Raw genomic sequence first — 22,579 nt, forward strand, 5'->3', positions numbered from 1 at the left:
GCCGATGCAGGGGACACGGGTTCGTGCCCTGGTCCGGGAAGATCCCACATGCCGCGGAGCGGCTGGGCCCGTGAGCCATGGCCGCTGAACCTGCGCGTCTGGAGCCTGTGCTCCGCGATGGGAGGGGCCACAGCAATAAGAGGCCCGCGTACCGCAAAAAAAAAAAGCAGGGAAATCAATGAAGAGGCTATTGTAATAATCCAAGGAAGAGGAGTGGGACTTCCGTATATTTATATCGCTTCTCTGCGTCTAGAGGGCCCGGCTCGGTACGGCAAATGTTACAAAGCCCTTTGTATACTTTTCACTGTGCCTTGTCATGGCGGACATCGAGTACATACTTGTTGATTCTAAAAGATATAAAAAACATACGGAGCTCATTGAACAAAACCGGACCAACGAAGGGGTTTTTCTAAGATAAATTCTCTGGATGTGTGGATCTTTTAATCCAGAATTATGCACCAATACAGGATTTCTGGCCCTTTTGCACAGTCCTGTTTATACCTAAATTCTACTTACCAAAGAAGTGGAGCATTGATGTGTATTTATTTCAGCTTACTTTGTATGGGGGAGGTAACCAACCCAGGCAAAGTTGTGAAGACATTCAATTGCTCCTCACTTTATCAATAACCTATCATTTCAACCTAATATTTACAGAATGTCTACTTCATGCAAAGCATTACACTAGGCATTGGGGAATATTCACGACATCCTCTTCTCAATTTAAATTCGAGTTGGATAGATAAAACAACACACAGAAAGGTAAGTACAAATCCCAGGCAGTGTATGTTAAGGGTTAAATACAGCTATTGAAGTTGGATCCCAAAGAGTGAAGCAAACTTGGAAAATGAATAGGAGAGCAAAGTAATAGGGAATCAGAATGTGAGTTCGATGGTATTGGGTGTGTAATGAATTTCTCAATTTAAATAAAAAATAATAAAACCCAAAGCTACAGAGGAGAAAGCCCAGAGTAGGGACACCAAAACATGTCTCTCAAAGGAAACGTGGATAAAAATCAAGTAGAGACAAGTAGGAAGATAAGAACTTTGTGATCCCTAACAGAAAACAAACTGTACCAGCTGTTCAAGGTAGCTTACATAACTTTATTTGTATTTCTCGCTGACGTTTTTTACAGCCAACAGGTCAAACTGGCAGTCATTATGGGCACTTGCCTGAAAAGTTGGTTATTTCTGAACATCTACCGTGCTCAGAATTGTGCTCTATACTGCTGACATTTCCCTCGGGGTAGTATATAACTTAGAAAACAACAACACACAAAATTGGCAGATAAGCCGCAGTGGCTGAAGTCCAAGTTAGACTCACTAGATAGGGGCTCCGGGCTGGACTCAGTCCAGCTATACTGAACCCATTTCCCCCCGCATTTTATTTACACCCAAAGGTGTGGCAAACAAAACACCGGGATGCCTCCAAGTCAGCTTCTCTTTTATTGCACTGTATGTACTATTTGGACTCTAACCCATGGCAGACAAGGAAGCAGACCTTGAGAAATAGCTGGCACTGACCCCGCTGAGCCGGGCAACCAGGGAAGGTCACAGACGGCCCCTCTGGCCGCGTGGGCCCCTCTCGGCCATCACCGGATCGAGGCGGGGCCTGTGCGAAGTCCACACCGGCCCTGGAGGCCGGGGACACGCGGGCCGAGGGAGCAGAAGGTCTCTCCTTCTCTCTTCCCCATTTCCCGGCCCCCCAACCCCGGCGGCGGGGCAGAGGCGGCCAGATCCACCCGGGAATTTTGGAAGCACACACTCTGCCCCCTCCCTCTCTGCTCGTCTCGCAGCAAGCCACTGGCGGTCCGAGTCCCCGAGGCCGTGCAGGGCGCCCCGCCGGGGGAGCGGCCAGCAGCGGACCAGCCACTAGCCCAGCGGAGCCGCCAGCGCGCCCCGCACGCAGACGCAAGGCCGACGGCGACGCCAGGGGCGCGCGAACCAGAAAATGGCGGCGGACTGACTCCTCTCGCTTCCCGTTCTCGCTCACGCACGCCCGGCCGGGAACCCGGACAACGCGCCGCGGCCGCAGAACAGCCTCCTACGCCGAGCGCGACGCCAGTCCCGGGGTGAGTCGGCTGGCGGTCGCGGCGGTGGGCTCGTCGGCCGAGGGGGGGATGCGGTGTTTCTGGCCCCGTGTCAGAGTCAGACGGGCGGGACCGGCTCCGGTAACCCTGTCGCGCGGGTCTTCACCGCGGAGGGTCGGGCTGGGCGGCTGGCAGTGCCCCGCGCGCTGCGACCCGGGAACGAGGGATGGTCGGGAGTCGCAGCCCTCGGGCAAACCGGCGCTGTCCCCGGAGGAAGCCCCGCTGTCGACCACCGCCTCGTCCGGTGCTGTCTTGGCTCGTGCGACCTCCTCGCCCGGGAGCGAGCGCCGCCTTCGCGCAGTGGAATCCGGGGACGTTTCTTTCTTGGTGTTTTAAATGACGGGTTCTTTAAATTTAATGACAGACCTCCGTGGCCCTCCCGGGCTCTGAACATCCTCTTTTGAGATGCAGAGTCATTTACTGCAGTGTGAAACGGTAGGAAACGTTTGTCCTCAGAATTGCAACAGCATCGTGATGGCTTCTTGGGAAGCGAACGAAGAGTTAATAACACCAGGACCCATGCCTGTGGATGTTTCTGGGAATGATTGGTTTCACGCGGGCCTGTGGCTTAAATTGGGTCACTCTCTACTAACGATGTAAATTATGAATGTGGCTGTGGCATCTCTGTATCCTTTGTTTTTGCTCTTGTTGATGCTTCCCGAGTTTGATGGAGCAAAAGTTTTGAGGTTTTGACTAATGTGTAAGTTAATAGATGGGGTTACATTTATAAACCAAGAGGGTTGCAGGGTTTTTGTTTTCCCAGCTTTATTGGGGTATATGTGACAAATAGAAATTGTATACATTTAGCGCATAAAACTTGATGTTTTGATTACACCCACTTATTTTCTTAATAGATCTTAGATCAGACATTAGGGGGACCAAAAATAAAATTAGGCAGACCAGGCTGAGTACTCTGATTAGGGTGTCACAAGCTGAAGTTCAGGTGTTATCCAGTTTGGGCTCTATTCTCTGGGGAAGAATCAACTTCCGGGATACTTTAGTTTGTTTTCCAGGTTTGTTTCCTTCTTGCAGTTTCCGTGTATGCCCACCCGCACTCCATCGAAATGCCACCAAGAATGTGTTGAATCCTTCTCAGGCTTCAAATCTCTGATTTCTTCTGCTACTGCATCTCTCAGGCTTCTTCGTTTATTAAGCGCTCATGTAATTACATTGGACCCACCAGTTAATCCAGGACAATCGCCCTATCTTGACATCAGCTGATGTTAATTACACCTGCAAAATCCCTCTTGTGAGCCCATCTGACATTGTTCAAAATAGAGTAATGCCTGTCAAAGGCCACTATCATGTCTCTTTGAGACACCCAAGGACTGAAAAATTACTGAAGACAAAAAGTTACAGATTCTCAGAAGAACCACATCCTATAGAAACACAGCAGGCCAGAATACAACTGTGGGCCAAAATAGATGTGAACCCACCCGCTCTTTCCTGCACTTTGCCCTTTGAAACCCGTTAAAAGACTCAGACCGCCACCCTTCAGGGCCGATGCCACTCTATGTGTCTGGCCCCTTTCCTCCCTTGGAAAGTGAATAAAAACTTTCTTTTCTTCCCTTGTTAATACTTCTGTGAATTCTTTCACAACCTGCATCTGCTCAGCTAACACCTCTGGCTGTAACTTAACCACTCAGTTTATGTTACATCCAGGGTTGGAGATGCAGTTTTTTCTTAATAGAGAAAAAGTAATACATGTGATCAGTGCGTATTGCCCTTTGGTATAATGACAGAATCGGAGGAAGTAAAATGTAGGAAGCTTGAGTTTCATTTCTCTTTTGGTTCTGCTTAGTCTTCAAGTCTTCCCTGGAGCTGTTATATGTAGTACTGATGGGTACTTTTACCTTTAAAGCTTTTATCTTTTTTTTAGCCACATGGAAGTTAATATTTGAGGCATTGGATTTTTTTTTCCTTTTGACTTGTTTAATTTGGAGGAGGAAGAGCAATCCCTTCTACTAATAACAATAGATAAAACTTATAAAGCACGTACTATTCCATTGCTTTATTAATTCATTTAATCTGCAGAACAAACCTGTGAGGTGAATACTGTTATTCTCATTATACAGATGAGAAAAGTTAAATGAATATCTCAGATAGCTGTACAGGAGTATTTGCTATTATTTGATATAGTATTTTTTTTTTTTTTTTTTTTTTTTTTTTGGTGGTACGCGGGCCTATCACTGTTGTGGCCTCTCCCGTTGCGGAGCGAAAGCTCTGGACGCACAGGCTCAGTGGCCATGACTTACGGGCCCAGCCGCTCTGCGGCATGTGGGATTTTCCCGGACCGGGGCACGAACCTGTGTCCCCTGCATCGGCAGGCGGACTCTCAACCACTGCGCCACCAGGGAAGCCCTGATACAGTATTTTAATAACAAATTTTTGTTTCTGTGTTTTTTGGCTGTGCCGCCTGGCTTGCGGGATCCCTGTACCCCGACCAGGGATTGAACACAGACCACAGCAGTGAAACCACTAGGCCACCAGGGAACTCCCAGTAATAAGTATTTTTAATAAATTTTCCAAATTAGAAGTTTTCTAATGATGTAGTTTTAAAATCAATATTTCCTGTACTCATAATCCAAAATTATTTAGTAAAGTACATTAGATAAGAACTGGAGTCAGATCTTTGTTATAGCATCCTGTTATTTGGTAAATATCAGTAAAATAATTTATGTACTTAAAAATAGTTATAAGAAGGGGCTTCCCTGGTGGCGCAGTGGTTGAGAGTCCGCCTGCCGATGCAGGGGACACGGGTTCGTGCTCCGGTCCAGGAAGATCCCGCATGCCGCGGAGCGGCTGGGCCCGTGAGCCATGGCCGCTGAGCCTGCGCGTCCGGAGCCTGTGCTCCGCAACGGGAGAGGCCACAACAGTAAGAGGCCCGCGTACCGCAAAAAAAAAAAAAAAAAAAATAGTTATAAGAAAAATGGTGCTTATTTTCCTTTCCCTCTATTTTGATTTTACACAGGTCAGGTGCCTCAGTTTCAATCTGGGAATTCTTTAAATGAAACTTGTTTAAACTCTTAGACCATACCCAAAAGAGAGACCCCAGTCAACAGTAAGGTGGAAAAGAATGATGTTGTCCTTAAACAGTCTACAGAATGTCGTCTGTAACCCGGTAAGTAATTTCTATAAAACCACTTTTTGCCTATGCCAGGGTTGAGAGCAAGTCCAACTGGATAGTAATTATCCACTGCTGGGGGATAGGGGCAGAAGTAAAATTCAGTAAACATAAAGCACCTGCTATGTGGTAGGACTGCAGTGGGCCCTGACTGAAAACCAGATCCAGCCCTTGGAGCTCCACAGATGTTTAAGTTCCCTAGTCAGCCCTCCTCGGTACCCAAGGTTCTGCATCTGAGGATTCAGCCAATCGCCCATCAGGTGGTGTGTGTTTATTGAAAAAAATCTGAGTATAAGTGGATTCAAACCTGCACAGTTCAAACCTGTGTTGTTCAAGGGTCAACTGTATAAGACGATAAGACGTGTTATGAACGGAGAACTTGGGAGGACAGTGGAGGGAAGGCTCAGACCATCCTAAGACATAATTTTCAGGGGAAAGTGGATTTCTTTGTCTACACATTTTAATTTTCTTTTTAAATTAGACCTGTTCACGAGAAGTTAATTTCTCAGCTTTTCCCTCTGCCTTTCAAATCCTGCTTGGTAGTTGAGCAGGGGAATGTCAAAAGCCAGTGGTGAGATGGAGAATGAGGAAAACTAATGGTCACGTCCCAGCCTCAGGCTGGTCCAGGAACCCCTGAATGTAATTGCTGGAAATTTCAGTATACGTCCTGGGAAGTAATGAACTTGTTCAGTTTCATGTGGTGTGAGAATCTTTAGAAATGTCTAGTTTCCATGTGTCTGAAGCTGAATCCTGAATTTAGGTCTGAGACAAAGTTGCTGCCATTTTTTGTTTTTTCTTGTAAACCCTTTATAGGAGATTCTTGGTAAGGCTTCAAGTAAGGCTTTAAACCAGTCTTATTAGTGTAAGTGGATTCAATTTTTTGTTATTTACTTGTAGCTGTAGCTCTTTCTTTTCCCCCTAAGGTTTACTGTCATTGTGCAGGAATGAGGCTTAGAAGAAATAGCCTTCAATCGTAGTATGTTTAAAAAGGAAGACTTGATGAATTTGAAGTCAGCTAGACATTTAAAATAATTTTGCGCATCTTAAGAGTTAAAAACATCTCAAAGTTGTAGACTGACTTTCTGCGAAGATTAAAAAAAAAAAAAACAACGCTGCCTGCCAAGGGGGACTGAAGTAATGTTGGTGCAAACCAGGAGGCTTGGATGGTCGGGTTAATGCCCTTCAGCTCTGCCCTTCATCACAGAGATGTCTTATTTGAATGTTATTTAGAAAATAATTTTATAGCTTAAAATTCCTGCATGTCTTGGTATTAGAGTGTAATGATGATTCCTGTAATTTCTGGGGTTAGCACCCTCGACTACAGAGTTGAAACAAAAATCAGCTGACGTTTCATTTCCTGAGGACAGGGGCCTGCAGAAGTAGTGCTGCTTTCGAGCAGCAGCTGCATTCAGGGCTCCCGGTGGCCTTGTGCTGTTCTGAGGATAGGTCGTGATAACTTTCCAAAGTAAATATTTCGTTGCATTCTGGTTACTTTGTTAGTGATCAGTTCAACAACAGGGAAGTGTTTATTGAGTTTCTGCTATACTCTTTATTAAGCCTTGTGAAGACAGGGAACTGCCATCTTTCTGTTTTTATTTCTTAATGTTTCCAAAGTTTTGGTCCACATTTATTGCCTCTTATACCGTAAAATGTTAAATTTTAGTTCGTATAACCCTGCATACTATTCATTAATATCAGTAAAAAACTTAGCTTTAGGGCACTTTTTTATTTTGAGAGCATGAAGTACAGAATGTGTCAATGATAAAGCTGAAGCCTCCTGCAAAATGATTTTTTAATGAAATGCATAAAATCTTTTTGAATAACATAGTATGCTCTGTTTACTTGTGTGATGTCGAAAGTGTAACTATTTTTTTAAAAAAGTGTAACTATTGTAACAATATATTCCAAAAACAAGCTGGATTACTTTGAGGATGTTGAATAGCATTCACAATGACTTTGTTTTAGTTTGGTTTGGGGCAGCTGCCAACCAGGTAAAACAGTGTTATTAAAATTAATTCAATAAAAATGACTTAAAATATATTTTAAAAATTGTGGTAGACAAATTCTGTCCATATAGATATATATATATTTTTTTGTGGTACGCGGGCCTCTCACTGTTGTGGCCTCTCCCGTTGCGGAGCACAGGCTCCGGACACGCAGGCTCAGCGGCCATGGCTCATGGGCCCAGCCGCTCCGCGGCATGTGGGATCCTCCCAGACCGGGGCATGAACCCATGTCCCCTGCATCGGCAGGCAGACTCTCAACCACTGCGCCACCAGGGAAGCCCTCTGTCCATATTAACTCTTGGAAAAGATAAATTGTATAACTGGCCTGTGTAATTTTTTCCTACTTAGTATATTTCATTGACTAGTTCAGTTGATAGAATTCCAAGACTTAAAAAAGTCCGGCTCACTTTTCTTTTCCTTTTTTTAAAAAAATTAATTTATTTTATTTTATTTTTGGCTGCGTTGGGTCTTTGTTGCTGCACGTGGGCTTTCTCCAGTTGTGGCAAGCGAGGGCTACTCTTCGTTGCAGAGCACGGGCTTCTCATTGTGGTGGCTTCTCTTGTTGAGGAGCACGGGCTCTAGGTGCATGGGCTTCAGTAGTTGTGACACGCGGGCTCAGTAGTTGTGGCTCATGGGCTCTAGAGCACAGGCTCAGTAGTTGTGGTGCACAGGGTTAGTTGCTCCGCGGCATGTGGGATCTTCCTGGACCAGGGCTCGAACCTGTGTCCCCTGCATTGGCAGGTGGATTCTTAACCACTGCACCACCAGAGGAGCCCGGCTCAGTTTTCTTTCCGCTCAAATTGAGTGAATAATTTGGAAGACGGTATCTTCATACCAGAAATGCTCTCAGTGAAATCTCTTGTTTGGCAACTCAATATCTGCTTAAATATTTTATTATTGCTGTTTATAGAGTTAAAACGTGATTAAGTGTTAGTTGAGAAGTTATTTAGAAATTAAACCGATTGGTTGTCACTCCTAATTAACAAACCACTTATTAACATTAATCCCACCTGGCCCTGAAAAGCTCATCTGTTCCAATTTCCTTCAGAACCTTACTTCCACACTGATCCTTTTTTCCTTAGTATTCTAAGTACTTCCGTTTCTACCTTGCAATTTAACCTTACAAAACAAAACAATAAAATCTTTTCTTTTTAACCTCTGAAGGTCCTTCCCCGTCTTTGTTCCCTTGTTCTTCTTTTGCTGACTTACCTTTTTTGTTTTTTTAATATTTTATTTATTTTTTATTTTTTATTTTGGCTGTGTTGGGTCTTAGTTGCAGCACGTGGGATCTTTCGTTGTGGTGCGCGGGCTTCTCTCTAGTTGTGACTAGACTTGTGTGGGTTTTCTCTCTCTAGTTGTGGGGCGCAGGCTCCAGAGCGTGTGGGCCTTGTAGTTTGTGGCACTCGGGCTTAGTTGCCCCACGGCACGTGGGACCTTAGCTCCCCCACCAGGGATCGAACCCGCGTGCCCTGCCTCAGGAGCTGCATTCTTTACCACTGGACCACCAGGGAAGTCCCTGACCTCCATCTTGAGAGAGTCGATTTCTGCTGCCTTAATTTCCTCACCATGGCTCTGCCCTCTGATTTTTTTTTTCTGAATCCTAATTCTTTTTTTTTATTCTAATTTTATATTGGAGTACGGTTGATTTACAATGTTCTTTTAGTTTTAGGTATACAGCACAGTGAATCAGTTTTACATATACACATATCTATTCTTTTTCAGATTCTTTTCCCACATAGGTTATTACAGAATATTGAGTAGAGTTCCCTGTGCTCTACAGTAGGTCCTTGTTGATTATCTATTTTATATATAATAGTGTGTATCTATTAATCCCAAGCGCCTAATTTATCCCTCCCTGCCCTCTGATTTTTTACTCTCTTAATTTCTTTATCAATCTTGTCTTCAGTGTCTGTCTTTATTTCTCTGATGTCTTTACTGACCAGAATATGAATACAGTTTGCATACAGTCTGCGTACAGTTCTGCCCTCTCACCCAGGGTGAATCTCCAGCCCTCTTAGATGCCCTGCCAGCCCTTGAAGACTGTGAGTTCAAAATGAAACTCCCATCGTCCTTCCCAAACCAGCTTCCGTTTTGTGGTTTTCCATTTCGCTCAGTGTCCTTCCACGCTGTCAAGCCCCTAACAGTTTGAAGATAATCTGTCTTTAAAATTTTAAATTCATTGATGTCATCAAACTCAGTGGCTTTTCCTTTTTTATTATTATTTTAAAAGTATAAAGAAAATATGTGTAAATCATTTTTAAAAATTCAAGCAGTATTTAAGGGTTTCATTAAAACATGAATTTTGGGCTTCCCTGGTGGCGCAGTGGTTAAGAATCCGCCTGCCAATGCAGGGGACACGGGTTCAAGCCCTGGTCTGGGAAGATCCCACATGCTGCGGAGCAGCTAAGCCCATACGCCACAACTACTGAGCCTGTGCTCTAGAGCCCGTGTGCCACAGCTACTGAAGCCCATGTGCCTAGAGCCCGTGCTCTGCAACAAGAGAAGCCATCGCAATGAGAAAACCGTGCACTGCAACTAAGAGTAGCCCCAGCTCACTGCAACTAGAGAAAGCCCGTGCACAGCAACAAAAGACGCAACACAGCCTAAATAAATAATAAAATAAATAAATTTATTTTAAAAAAAAAACATGAATTTTCCTTCTACCTGGTGCTCAGTTGCCCTCCCTAAAGGCAATCATTTCCTCCCAGATTTTTGTATATCCTTCCTGAGAATATGTGTGTTGTGTGTGCATGTGTTGTGTGTGTCACCTTTTGTATACCCTGTTTCTTTACATGCATGTATCATGCCATATAAACTGCTATACCTTGCTTTTTTTCATTTAACACATTTTGCAGATACCAGCATGTTTAGAGTTTACTCACTTATTTTTAATGGCTGCATAATTTGTCCACTGTATGGAGGTACTGTAACTTATTTAACCAGTCCCCTGTTAAAGAGCTATTTCCTTTCATGATTGTATCCAGTGCTGTGCTGTACATCCTTGTAGATGCATCTTTCTGCACATGTGCTAGTATTTTACAGGATAAATCTGTAGAAGTGGAATCACTGGATCAGAGGGTATGATATCCATTTTAGTATCATTTGGGGGGCAGCCGGGGGGATCTTCCTTATTTTTCCATGTTAAAGACATTGACAGTCCTCCCGTTTTTGAAATCAACTTCCTTGATACACCTGCCCTCTCTGGTAGATCCTTCTCTCTTCTTTCTCTTCTCACCCCCTGCATCTGAGGTCTCCCACACACCCTCAGTTTTGATGATTCACCAGCATAGAGTCATACCCATGGCTGTGATATATCCCAGTGAAAGGACGTAAAGCAAAATCACAAAGGGAAAAGGCACATGGGGCGAAGTCCAGGGGGAAACAGCGCAGGATTTCAAGGGTATTCGGCCAGTGGAGTCACACACGATGGACTTAATCTCCCAGCAACTAGTTGTGACAGCACGTGTGAAATGTTCTTTACCAGGGAAGCTCATTAGGGACTCACTGCCCAGGGTTTTTATTGAGGGCTTGATGCGTAGATAGCGTCTGCCTAGCACATACCCAAACTCCAGACTCTAAACAGGAAAGCAGGTTTTTAGCATAAACCATAGTGTTTGCACAAACAGTTTAGGTGGGTAACCCACCCTTCTCACCTAGGGTGGTGGGTGCTCTCTCCAAATCCAAGTTCCTAGACAGCAGCTATGGGCCAGCCTTGGACGGAGGCCTTTCAAAGATAGCAGCCAGGTGTGCTGTGTTAACTCTTTCTGCACACCCCCTAATCTGACAGCCTTTGAGGCTTTGCTCCTGACTTTTCCTCTCTCTCAGTTTATCTAGTAGCTCTCATTGTACTTAGTAATCATCTCTACTCTGACTTCTGAGTCTTGGCCATTCACTTAATGTTGGTCCTGAGTGTTCCGCTCCTTTCAGTATGTTCCCTCTTAGATGTCCTGCCAACCCTTTACACTAAAAGTATTCCAAGCCAAACTCAGCATCTTCCCTCTGAAATCTTTCTTCCCCAGTGTTACCATTGTAGGTGGTGGCCCGGGATAGACAGCTTCCTTTGAAATAGCTCGTGTTTATCTCCTGCCTCCCCTTCCCCCTCAGTGTCTGCCGCCATCAGCCTGGATTATGTCCTTATCTCCTTGTGCTAGGCTTCCCGGAAGGAGTCAGTCTCACAAATAATCCCCTGCCCTCCAGTGAATTTTACCCCCACTGGATTGTTGTTCCCAACCCCCGCTTTCCTTATGTCCTTCCAAAATCTGACCCTAACTCTGTCTGTCTTTAATTGCTCCCTTACTATTTACTGGCTCCCAGATACGTTTTGTCTTTTCCTGCCTCTCTGCTTTTGTAAACGGACATTTCTACCTGAACTGGCTTCCTTCTCCTCTCTGCCTAACCATATTCTTCCCAGCTCAAATCATACCTCGTTATAAACTTTGGCCACCTCAGTTATTATTTTTTATACATTTTTCTGAAGCATTTATTCGACACTTACTGCCCCATTTCTGTGGATGTTGAATTGGTCGGGGTTTGTGGTTGTAAACATGGAAGCCAACCCCCAATTTAAGCAGAAAAGAAATTTATTAAGTGATATCTATCAGCAGGCAGGACTGAAGAACCAGGCTTGTCAACTACAGCATCACAGACAACAGCCAAAATCAGGCTGCAGGGCTGTTCTAAGAGACGTCTGTCGCCACCACTGAACAAACGTGGTACTTCTTGCACTGGCGACACCACCGGTGCCACTGCTGCCTCTGACCCTAGATGTAGCTGCTGCCCCCTGGCCAGAGTGAATACTGCATGATTCTGGCTGCTGCTTGTCACGAGTCCTAACTCAGAGTCTGAGCTGGGGCTACTGATGGACAGATTTTCATCGTATGCTCTCGCCACAGTTCAGATGAGGTCTCATGTTTATAAGGTAGAGGATTTTCCACCTGTGGAAGGAGATTCCAATTTGAACCGCTAAACAGTGTCACATTTCCTCTCTAATCTTTCCATAGGTATCTGACTTCTTCCCAACTGTATCAGCTCCTCCCGGATGGACGGGACTCATACTTCTTTCCAGCTGCAGGCTACCTTAACATGACCCTGGTGTAGAGCAGACATTCAATGAATGACATAAAAAAGGCAAAGCAATATGAATCAGCTAGGATGTTTGGGCAGGTAACACCAAACCTAACTAGGGCATAAGCTTATGGTATTGTCTCTAGTGTGTTCAGATCTGTACTTTATTGTTTTACATCAATTATTTTTGAAACAACAAAGCCTCAAAGCTTGGAGTTGCCTAGAAAACCACCCTTCTTCCTTTCCTCAGGAGCAATGTTTGTGAGTAAGTGAGCGGGCTGTCGGGCATTTGTTTCCTTCACATGGTCCAAAAAAGTTGAGTATTGTTGACATAAGTTAGGGTACTTTCCTAAGTAGACAGCGTTAATATGGACAACTGAAACAGCAAATGGCCCAAGTTTGCAGCGCAGTTGTTTCTCAGACTGGAACAACTCATTAACAGTTGTAACAATCTATTAGCAGTGATGGGAATAGATGGTTGGTCTCAAAAAGCTCTTTGCACTTTGCTGTACAGCAGACATGGGGACAGCATTGTAAATCAACTATACTTAAATTAAAAAGAAAAACTCTCACCCTAAAGTTAAATATATAATAAAAAAAACTGTGGTTATAAACATTATAAGTACTTATTATATAAATCTGGAAAATATACAACTATATGAAGAAGAAAATTAAAATGTCATCCCTCAAGAAAAGTGCTGTAATATTTTTGGCTTATCTCTTTTTTTTTAACATCTTTATTGGAGTATAATTGCCTTACAATGGTGTTAGTTTCTGCTTTTTAACAAAGTGAATCAGCTATACATATGTTCCCATATCTCTTCCTTCTTGCGTCTCCCTCCCTCCCACCCTCCCTATCCCACCCCTCTAGGTGGTCACAAAGCACCGAGCTGATCTCCGTATGCTATGCGGCTGCCTCCCACTAGCTATTTATTTTACGTTTTGTAGTGTATATATGTCCATGACACTCTCTCACTTTGTCACAGCTTACCCTTCCCCCTCCCCATATCCTCAAGTCCATGCTCTAGTAGGTCTGTGTCTTTATTCCCGTCTTGCCCCTAGGTTCTTCATGACCTTTTTTTTTTTTCTTAGATTCCATATATATGTGTTACCATATGGTATTTCTTTTTCTCTTTCTGACTTACTTCACTCTGTATGACAGACTCTAGGTCCATCCACCTCACTACAAATAACTCAATTTCGTTTCCTTTTATGGCTGAGTAATATTCCATTGTATATATGTGCCACATCTTCTTTATCCATTCATCTCTTGATGGACACTTAGGTTGCTTCCATGTCCTGGCGATTGTAAATAGAGCTGCAGTGAACATTTTGGTACATGACTTTTTGAATTATGGTTTTCTCAGGCCCAGTAGTGGAATTGCTGGGTCATATGGTAGTTCTATTTTTAGTTTTTTAAGGAACCTCCATACTGTTCTCCATAGTGGCTGTATCAATTTACATTCCCACCAACAGTGCAAGAGTGTTCCCTTTTCTGCACACCCTCTCCAGCATTTATTTTTTCTAGATTTTTTGATGATGGCCATTCTGACCAGTGTGAGATGATATCTCATTGTAGTTTTGATTTGCATTTCTCTAATGATTAATGATGTTGAGCATTCTTTCATGTGTTTGTTGGCAATCTGTATATCTTCTTTGGAGAAATGTCTATTTAGGTCTTCTGCCCATTTTTGGATTGGGTTGTTTGTTTTTTTGATATTGAGCTGCATGAGCTGCTTGTAAATTTTGAAGATTAATCCTTTGTCAGTTGCTTCATTTGCAAATATTTTCTCCCATTCTGATGGCTCTTTTGGTCTTGTTTATGGTTTCCTTTGCTGTGCAAAAGCTTTTAAGTTTCATTAGGTCCCATTTGTTTATTTTTGTTTTTATTTCCATTTCTCTAGGAGGTGGGTCAAAAAGGATCTTGCTGTGATTTATATCATAGAGTGTTCTGCCTATGTTTTCCTCTAAGAGTTTGATAGTGTCTGGCCTTACATTTAGGTCTTTAATCCATTTTGAGTTTATTTTTGTGTATGGTGTTACAGAGTGTTCTAATCTCATACTTTTACATGTACCTGTCCGGTTTTCCCAGCACCACTTATTGAAGAGGCTGTCCTTTCTCCACTGTATATTCTTGCCTCCTTTATCAAAGATAAGGTGACCATATGTGCGTGGGTTTATCTCTGGGCTTTCTGTTCTGTTCCATTGATCTATATTTCTGTTTTTGTGCCAGTACCATACCGTCTTGATTACTGTAGCTTTGTAGTATAGTCTGAAGTCAGGGAGCCTGATTCCTCCAGCTCCATTTTTTGTTCTCCAGATTGCTTTGGCTATTCAGGGTCTTTTGTGTTTCCATACAAATGGTGAAATTTTTTGTTCCAGTTCTGTGAAAAATGCCAGTGGTAGTTTGATAGGGATTGCATTAAATCTGTAGATTGCTTTGGGTAGTATAGTCATTTTCACAATGTTGATTCTTCCAATCCAAGAACATGGTATATCTCTGCATCTATTTGTATCACGTTTAATTTCTTTCATCAGTGTCTTATAATTTTCTGCATACAGGTCTTTTGTCTCCCTAGGTAGGTTTATTCCTAGATATTTTATTCTTTTTGTTGCAGTAGTAAATGGGAGTGTTTTCTTAATTTCACTTTCAGATTTTTCATCATTAGTGTATAGGAATGCCAGAGATTTATGTGCATTAATTTTGAATCCTGCTACTTTACTGAATTCATTGATTAGCTCTAGTAGTTTTCTGGTAGCATCTTTAGGATTCTTTATGTATAGTATCATGTCATCTGCAAACAGTGACAGCTTTACTTTTTCTTTTCCAATTTGCATTCCTTTTATTTCTTTTTCTTCTCTGATTGCTGTGGCTAAAACTTCCAAAACTATGTTGAATAATAGTGGTGCGAGTGGGCGACCTTGTCTTGTTCCTGATCTTAGTGGAAATGGTTTCAGTTTTTCACCATTGAGGATGATGTTGGCTGTGGGTTTGTCATATATGGCCTTTATTATGTTGAGGAAAGTTCCCTCTGTGCCTACTTTCTGCAGGGTTTTTATCATAAATGGGTGTTGAATTTTGTTGAAAGCTTTGTCTGCATCGATGGAGATGATCATATGGTTTTTCTCCTCCAGTTTGTTAATATGGTGTATCACATTGATTGATTTGCATATATTGAAGAATCCTTGCATTCCTGGAATAAACCCCACTTGATCATGGTGTGTGATACTTTTAATGTACTGTTGGATTCTGTTTGCTAGTATTTTGTTGAGGATTTTTGCATCTATGTTCATCAGTGATATTGGCCTGCAGTTTTCTTTCTTTGTGACATCTTTGTCTGGTTTTGGTATCAGGGTGATGGTGGCCTTGTAGAATGAGTTTGGGAGTGTTCCTCCCTCTGCTATATTTTGGAAGAGTTTGAGAAGGATAGGTGTTAGCTCTTCTCTAAATGGTTGATAGAATTCGCCTGTGAAGCCATCTGGTCCTGGGCTTTTGTTTGTTGGAAGATTTTTTTTTTTTTTTTTTTTTGCGGTATGCGGGCCTCTCACTGTTGTGGCCTCTCCTGTTGCGGAGCACAGGCTCCAGACGCGCAGGCTCAGTGGCCATGGCTCACGGGCCCAGCCGCTCTGCGGCACGTGGGATCTTCCCGGACCGGGGCACGAACCCGTGTTCCCTGCATCGGCAGGCTGACTCTCAACCACTGCACCACCAGGGAAGCCCATGTTTGTTGGAAGATTTTTAATCACAGTTTCAATTTCAGTGCTTGTGATTGGTCTGTTCATATTTTCTATTTCTTCCTGGTTCAGGCTCGGCAGGTTGTGCATTTCTAGGAATTTGTCCATTTCTTCCTGGTTGTATCCTACTGTCCATTTTATTGGCATACAGTTGCTTGTAGTAATCTCTCATGATCCTTTTCATTTCTGCAGTGTCAGTTGTTACTTCTTTTTCATTTCTAATTCTGTTGATTTGAGTCTTCTCCCTTTTTTTCTTGATGAGTCTGGCTAATGGTTTATCAATTTTGTTTATCTTCTCAAAGAACCAGCTTTTAGTTTTATTGATCTTTGCTATCGTTTCCTTCATTTCTTTTTCATTTATTTCTGATCTGATCTTTATGATTTCTTTCCTTCTGCTAACTTTGGGAGTTTTTTTTTCTTCTTTCTCTAATTGCTTTAGATGCAAGGTTAGGTTGTTTATTTGAGATGTTTCCTGTTTCTTAAGGTAGGATTGTATCACTGTAAACTTCCCTCTTAGAAATGCTTTTGCTGCATCCCATAGGTTTTGGGTCGTCGTGTCTCCATTGTCATTTGTTTCTAGGTATTTTTTGATTTCCTCTTTGATTTCTTCAGTGATCACTTCGTTATTAAGTAGTGTATTGTTTAGCCTCCATGTGTTTGTATTTTTTACAGATCTTTTCCTGTAATTGATATCTAGTTTCATAGCGTTGTGTTCGGAAAAGATACTTGATATGATTTCAATTTTCTTAATTTTACCAGGGCTTGATTTGTGACCCAAGATAATGATCTATTGTGGAGAATGTTGCATCAGCACTTGAGAAGAATGTGTATTCTGTTGTTTTTGGATGGAATGTCCTATAAATATCAATTAAGTCCATCTTGTCTAATGTATCATTTAAAACTTGTGTTTCTTTATTTATTTTCATTTTGGATGATCTGTCCATTGGTGAAAGTGGGGTGTTAAAGTCCCCTACTATGATTGTGTTACTGTTGATTTCCCCTTTTATGGCTGTTAGTATTTGCTTTATGCATTGAGGTGCTCCTTTGTTGGGTGCATAAATATTTACAATTGTTATATCTTCTTCTTGGATTGATCCCTTGATCATTATGTAGTGTCCTTCTTTGTCTCTTCTAATAGTCTTTATTTTAAAGTCTATTTTGTCTGATACAAGAATTGCTCCTCCGGCTTTCTTTTGATTTCCATTTGCATAGAATATCTTTTTCCATCCCCTCACTTTCAGTCTGTATGTGTCCCTAGGTCTGAAGTGGGTCTCTTGTAGACAGCATATATATGGGTCTTGTTTTTGTATCCATTCAGCCAGTCTGTGTCTTTTGGTGGGAGCATTTAATCCATTTACATTTAAGGTAATTATCGATATGTATGTTCCTATTCCCATTTTCTAAATTGTTTTGGGTTCGTTATTGTAGGTCTTTTCCTTCTCTTGTGTTTCTTGCCTAGAGAAGTTCCTTTAGCATTTGTTGTAAAGCTGGTTTGGTGGTGCTGAACTCTCTCAGCTTTTGCTTGTCTGTAAAGGTTTTAATTTCTCCATCAAATCTGAATGAGATCCTTGCTGGGTAGAGTAATCTTGGTTGCAGATTTTTCTCCTTCATCACTTTAAATATGTCCTGCCAGTCCCTTCTGGCTTACAGAGTTTCTGCTGAAAGATCAGCTGTTAACCTTATGGGGATTCCCTTATGAGTTATTCGTTGTTTTTCCCTTGCAGCTTTTAATATGTTTTCTTTGTATTTAATTTTTAACAGTTTGATTAATATGTGTCTTGGCATGTTTCTCCTTGGATTTATCCTGTATGGGACTCTCTGTGCTTCCTGGACTTGATTAACTATTTCCTTTTCCATATTAGGGAAGTTTTCAACTATAATCTCTTCAAATATTTTCTCAGTCCCTTTCTTTTTCTCTTCTTCTTCTGGGACCCCTATAATTTGAATGTTGGTGTGTTTAAGGTTGTCCCAGAGGTCTCTTGAGACTGTCCTCAGTTCTAATTCTTTTTTCTTTATTCTGCTCTGTGGTAGTTATTTCCATTATTTTATCTTCCAGGTCACTTATGCTTTCTTCTGCCTCAGTTATTCTGCTATCGATCCCTTCTAGAGAATTTTTAATTTCATTTATTGTGTTGTTCATCATTGTTTGTTTGCTCTTTAGTTCTTCTAGGTCCTTGTTAAATGTTTCTTGTATTTTCTCTATTCTATTTCCAAGATTTTGGATCATCTTTACTGTCATTATTCTGAATTCTTTTTCAGGTAGACTGCCTATTTCCTCTTCATTTGTTTGGTCTGGTGGGTTTTTATCTTGCTCCTTCATCTGCTGTGTGTTTTTTTGTCTTCTCATTTTGCTTATCTTACTGTGTTTGGGGTCTCCTTTTCACAGGCTGCAGGTTCGTAGTTCCTGTTGTTTTTAGTGTCTGTCCCAAGTGGCTAAGGTTGGTTCAGTGGGTTGTGTAGGCTTCCTGGTGGAGGGGACTAGTGCCTGTGTTCTGGTGGATGAGGCTGGATGTTGTCTTTCTGGTGGGCAGGACCACGTCTGGTTTTGTGTTTTTGGGTGTCTGTGGCCTTATTATGATTTTAGGCAGCCTCTCTGCTAATGGGTGGGGTTGTGTTCCTGTCTTGCTAGTTGTTTGGCATAGGGTGTCCAGCACTGTAGCTTGCTGGTCGTTGAGTGAAGCTGGGTTTTGGCATTGAGATGGAGATCTCTGGGAGATTTTCGCCGTTTGATATGACGTGGAGCTGGGAGGTCTCTTGTGGACCAGGGTCCTGAAGTTGGCTCTCCCACCTCAGAGGCACAGCACTGACTCCTGGCAGCAGCACCAAGAGCCTTTCATCCACACGGCTCAGAATAAAAGGGAGAAAAAATAGAAAGAGGATAAAATAAAATAAAGTTATTAAACTAAAAAATATTAAGAAAAAAAATTTTAAGTAAAAAACAACAACAACAACAAAAAAATGGATGGATAGAATCCTAGCACAAATGGTGAAAGCAAAAGCTATACAGAGAAAATCTCACACAGAAGCATACACATACACACTCACAAAAAGAGGAAAAGGGGAAAAAATAATACATCTTTGCTCCCAAAGTCCATCTCCTCAATTTGTGATGATTCATTGTCTATTCAGGTATTCCACAGATGCAGGGCACATCAGGTTGATTGTGGAGATTTAATCCGCTGCTCCTGAGGCTGCTGGGAGAGATTTCCCTTTCTCTTGTTTGTTCGCACAGCTCCCGGGGTTCAGCTTTGGATTTGGCCCCGCCTCTGCGTGTAGGTTGCCTGAGGGCGTTTGTTCTTCGCTCACACAGGACAGGGTTAAAGGAGCAGCTGCTTTGGGGGCTCTGGCTCACTCAGGCCAGGAGGAGGGAGGGGTGCGGATGTGGGGTGAGCCTGCGGTGGCAGAGGCCAGCGTGATGTTGCACCAGCCTGAGGCGCACCGTGCGTTCTCCCGGGGAAGTTGTCCCTGGATCCCGGGACCCTGGCAGTGGCGGGCTGCACAGGCTCCCCGGAGCGGAGGTGTGGAGAGTGACCTGTGCTCGCACACGGGCTTCTTGGTGGCGGCAGCAGCAGCCTTAGCGTCTCATGCCCGTCTCTGGGGTCCATGCTTTTAGCCGCGGCTCGCGCCCGTCTCTGGAGCTCCTTTAAGCAGCGCTCTGAATCCCCTCTCCTGGCGCACCAGGAAACAAAGAGGGAAGAAAAAGTCTCTTGCCTCTTCGGCATCTCCAGACCTTTTCCCGGACTCCCTCCCGGCTAGCTGATGGCGCACTAGCCCCCTTCGGGCTGTGTTCACGCAGCCAACCCCAGTCCTCTCCCTGGGATCTGACCTCCGAAGCCCGAGCCTCAGCTCCCAGCCCCCGCCCACCCCGGCGGGTGAGCAGACAAGCCTCTTGCACTGGTGAGTGCTGGTCAGCACTGATCCTCTGTGCGGGAATCTCTCTGCTTTGCCCTCCGCACCCATGTTGCTGCGCTCTCCTCCATGGCACCGACGCTTCCCCCCCTCCACCGCCCGCAGTCTCCGCCCCCGGAGGGGCTCCTAGTGTGTGGAAACCTTTCCTCCTTCACGGCTCCCTCCCACTGGTGCAGGTCCCGTCCCTATTCTTTTGTCTCTGTTTATTCTTTTTTCTTTTGCCCTACCCAGGTACGTGGGGAGTTTCTTGCCTTTTGGGAGGTCTGAGGTCTTCTGCCAGAGTCCAGTAGGTGTTCTGTAGGAGTTGTTCCACATGTAGATGTATTTCTGATGTATCTGTGGGGAGGAAGGTAATCTCTGTGTCTTACTGTTCCGCCATCTTGAAGCTCCCTTTTGGCTTATTTCTTTACAGTGTTTTCTTTTTCCCTTTTAATGTTTATTATTAACTTGGTTAAGACCGTACTGTATGGGGTTTTGTAGGCCACTTTCTCACTGATAATTATATCACTGACATTTTTGTGTTATTAAATAATCTGCATAAATACAAGTTGAACATATAAAAAAATCTCAAGTCACAAAAACTGTTCTCATTTTATTAAGAGATTTAGAAAATGGAACATGCTATTTATTCTTGGGCTGTGGCCAAGAGGAGTAATTGCTTCCACATTCTCTATACATGAAAACCATCCACTCTGAGGTGCAGCTGTAGCCATGCTCTATACATCTGTTATGCTTTTCGTTTTCTGGTCTGATAAGCTTGTTCATCTCCCCCATGCTGCTTTCAGCAGTTGCCGTGACACCAGGTGACAGCTGGATTTGGTGATTTCTTGTCTTATTGCTTAAGGCAGCAACGCTCCATTCAGCAGCGGCTTAGTTGCTGCTCCTTTGCACATGTGAGGCCTGCCAGAGCCCAGCTTCCGGGCTGGTGAGAGCTCCTTCATTCACCAAGTGATTATTGATCATCCCTTGACCTCTGTCCTGGGGGTGTAAAGGTGACGACCCAGTCCTGCCCCATGCAGCTCGCAGTGTAGGCATTTGTTTGCAAGTGAACAGAGTACAGAGTGCTGTGATTGACCCTCAGAGGGCGGCTAACTCAGTTGGCCCAGGGAGTCTGAGCAAGGCTCCACAGAGGAGATTGTGCTTGAGCTGAGATCTTCAGCCGATGAGCCACTGACTTACAACTACTTTTATACGGCCTCTCTTGTTTTCTTTCTTTCTTCTTGACAATCAGAGCTACCCTGGATCAATTTTAGCATAGATGTAACCCGGGTGAGCTTGGTGTAAGGTATGCTGGTGTCTGGCCTGCTTGGTGTGGTCAGAGGCTCCCAGGGGGAAGAGGGAGGTGGTTGTGGCGCAGGAGATGCATCCACATAGCCAGTGGCCCGGGAGGATGGCGGATCCCCTGGGGGAGGGTGGAGCATCGGGGGGAGGGGAGTGACAAGATCTGATCATGTCAGGCCCCAGACAAAGAGGCTGGCTTCCAGCTGATTGGGGGGAGGGGGAGACCTGAATCCTGTGTGGGACCACCAGTCGGGGCATGGAGGTGCTGTGTCGTGAGAGATCCACAGGCACCCACAGCATGTCCTTCAGATCAAGCAGTTCTCTGGTTCCTGGCAGTACCCTGTGGGGTGCAGCTTGGAAGCCCAGCAGGGAAGGCGAGGCACGCAATCCCAGTTGCAGCAGAGCGGCTGCATTTGGAGCACCCTCTGCAGGCAGTAAGTGCTTACCATTATCTCTGTCAGCACTGGCCTAGGGCCTGGCCTCTTCTGGATCCTGCTGTTGGGATCAGTGGAACTTTAGGAAGGACGGAGGGGTGGGGTGTGGCATGTCACAGAACCCCCAGCCACATAAAAAGTACTGGGAATAATATGTGTCTTTTCCTAAAGAACTCGGAGTGGTGTGCAGGTGTTGCGAGCCTCCTAGCCGTGTTGTTCCGGTGTAGCTGTTTGAATGGTGGGGAGGAAGGACCTGGAAAATGCTAGTGTCTGAGCAGACTTGTGTGCAGCCTTTTTTTTTTTTTTAAATTAATTTTTATTGGAGTATAGTTGCTTTACAATGTTGTGTTAGTTTCTGCTCTACAGCAAAGTGAATCAGATATATATATACATATATCCCCTCCTTTTTGGATTTCCTTCCCATTTAGGTCACCACAGAGCACTGACTAGAATTCCCTGTGCTATACAGTAGGTTCTCATTGGTTATCTATTTTATGCATAGTAGTGTATATGTGTCAATCCCCTCGTCCCAATTCATCCCACCCCCCCTTTCCCGCTGTTACCCATATGTCCTCTACGTCTGTGCCTCTATTTCTGCTTTGCAAATGAGTTCATCTGTATCGTTTTTCTAGATTCCACATATAAGCGATACTATACAACATTTGTTTTTCTCTTTCTGACTTACTTCACTCTGTGTGACAGTCTCTAGGTCTAGCCACGTCTCTGCAAATGGCACAGTTTTGTTCCTTTTTATGGCTGAGTAATATTTATGTGCAGCCTTTAAGAATGTAGTCTTTTGATTCTGTAAATGAACATTTGTTAAAATTATTTTTTTCCTAGATAATCCCCTATGTTGGGACCATTTCTGAGCAGCTGGAGCCTGGAACTTTGATTGTACTACGTGGGCATGTTCCTAGTGACTCAGACAGGTAAAGTCATT

The 22,579-nt window shown here is 43.7% G+C and overlaps 1 protein-coding gene across 2 annotated transcripts in view; it reads left to right on the forward strand.

The window, feature by feature from the left end:
* Nucleotides 1-1,566: 1,566 nt before the first annotated feature.
* Nucleotides 1,567-22,579, forward strand: part of LGALS8 (galectin 8) — a gene marked incomplete at its 3' end in the record, with an annotated part of 29,486 nt that continues 8,473 nt past the window's right edge. Inside the window, exons 1-3 of one of the 2 annotated variants that reach the window (XM_082673788.1) lie at nucleotides 1,567-2,068; nucleotides 5,058-5,207; nucleotides 22,480-22,568. In XM_082673788.1, the coding sequence (XP_082529914.1) occupies nucleotides 5,163-5,207; nucleotides 22,480-22,568 (134 nt within the window). In that variant the 5' untranslated portion in view covers nucleotides 1,567-2,068; nucleotides 5,058-5,162. The remainder of the gene's footprint in view (nucleotides 2,069-5,057; nucleotides 5,208-22,479; nucleotides 22,569-22,579) is intronic. The other variant, XM_082673787.1, reaches the window with a different exon arrangement.

The sequence above is a fragment of the Grampus griseus genome (genome assembly GCF_964374135.1).
Source record: "Grampus griseus genome assembly, chromosome: 16".
Lineage (NCBI taxonomy): Eukaryota > Metazoa > Chordata > Mammalia > Artiodactyla > Delphinidae > Grampus > Grampus griseus.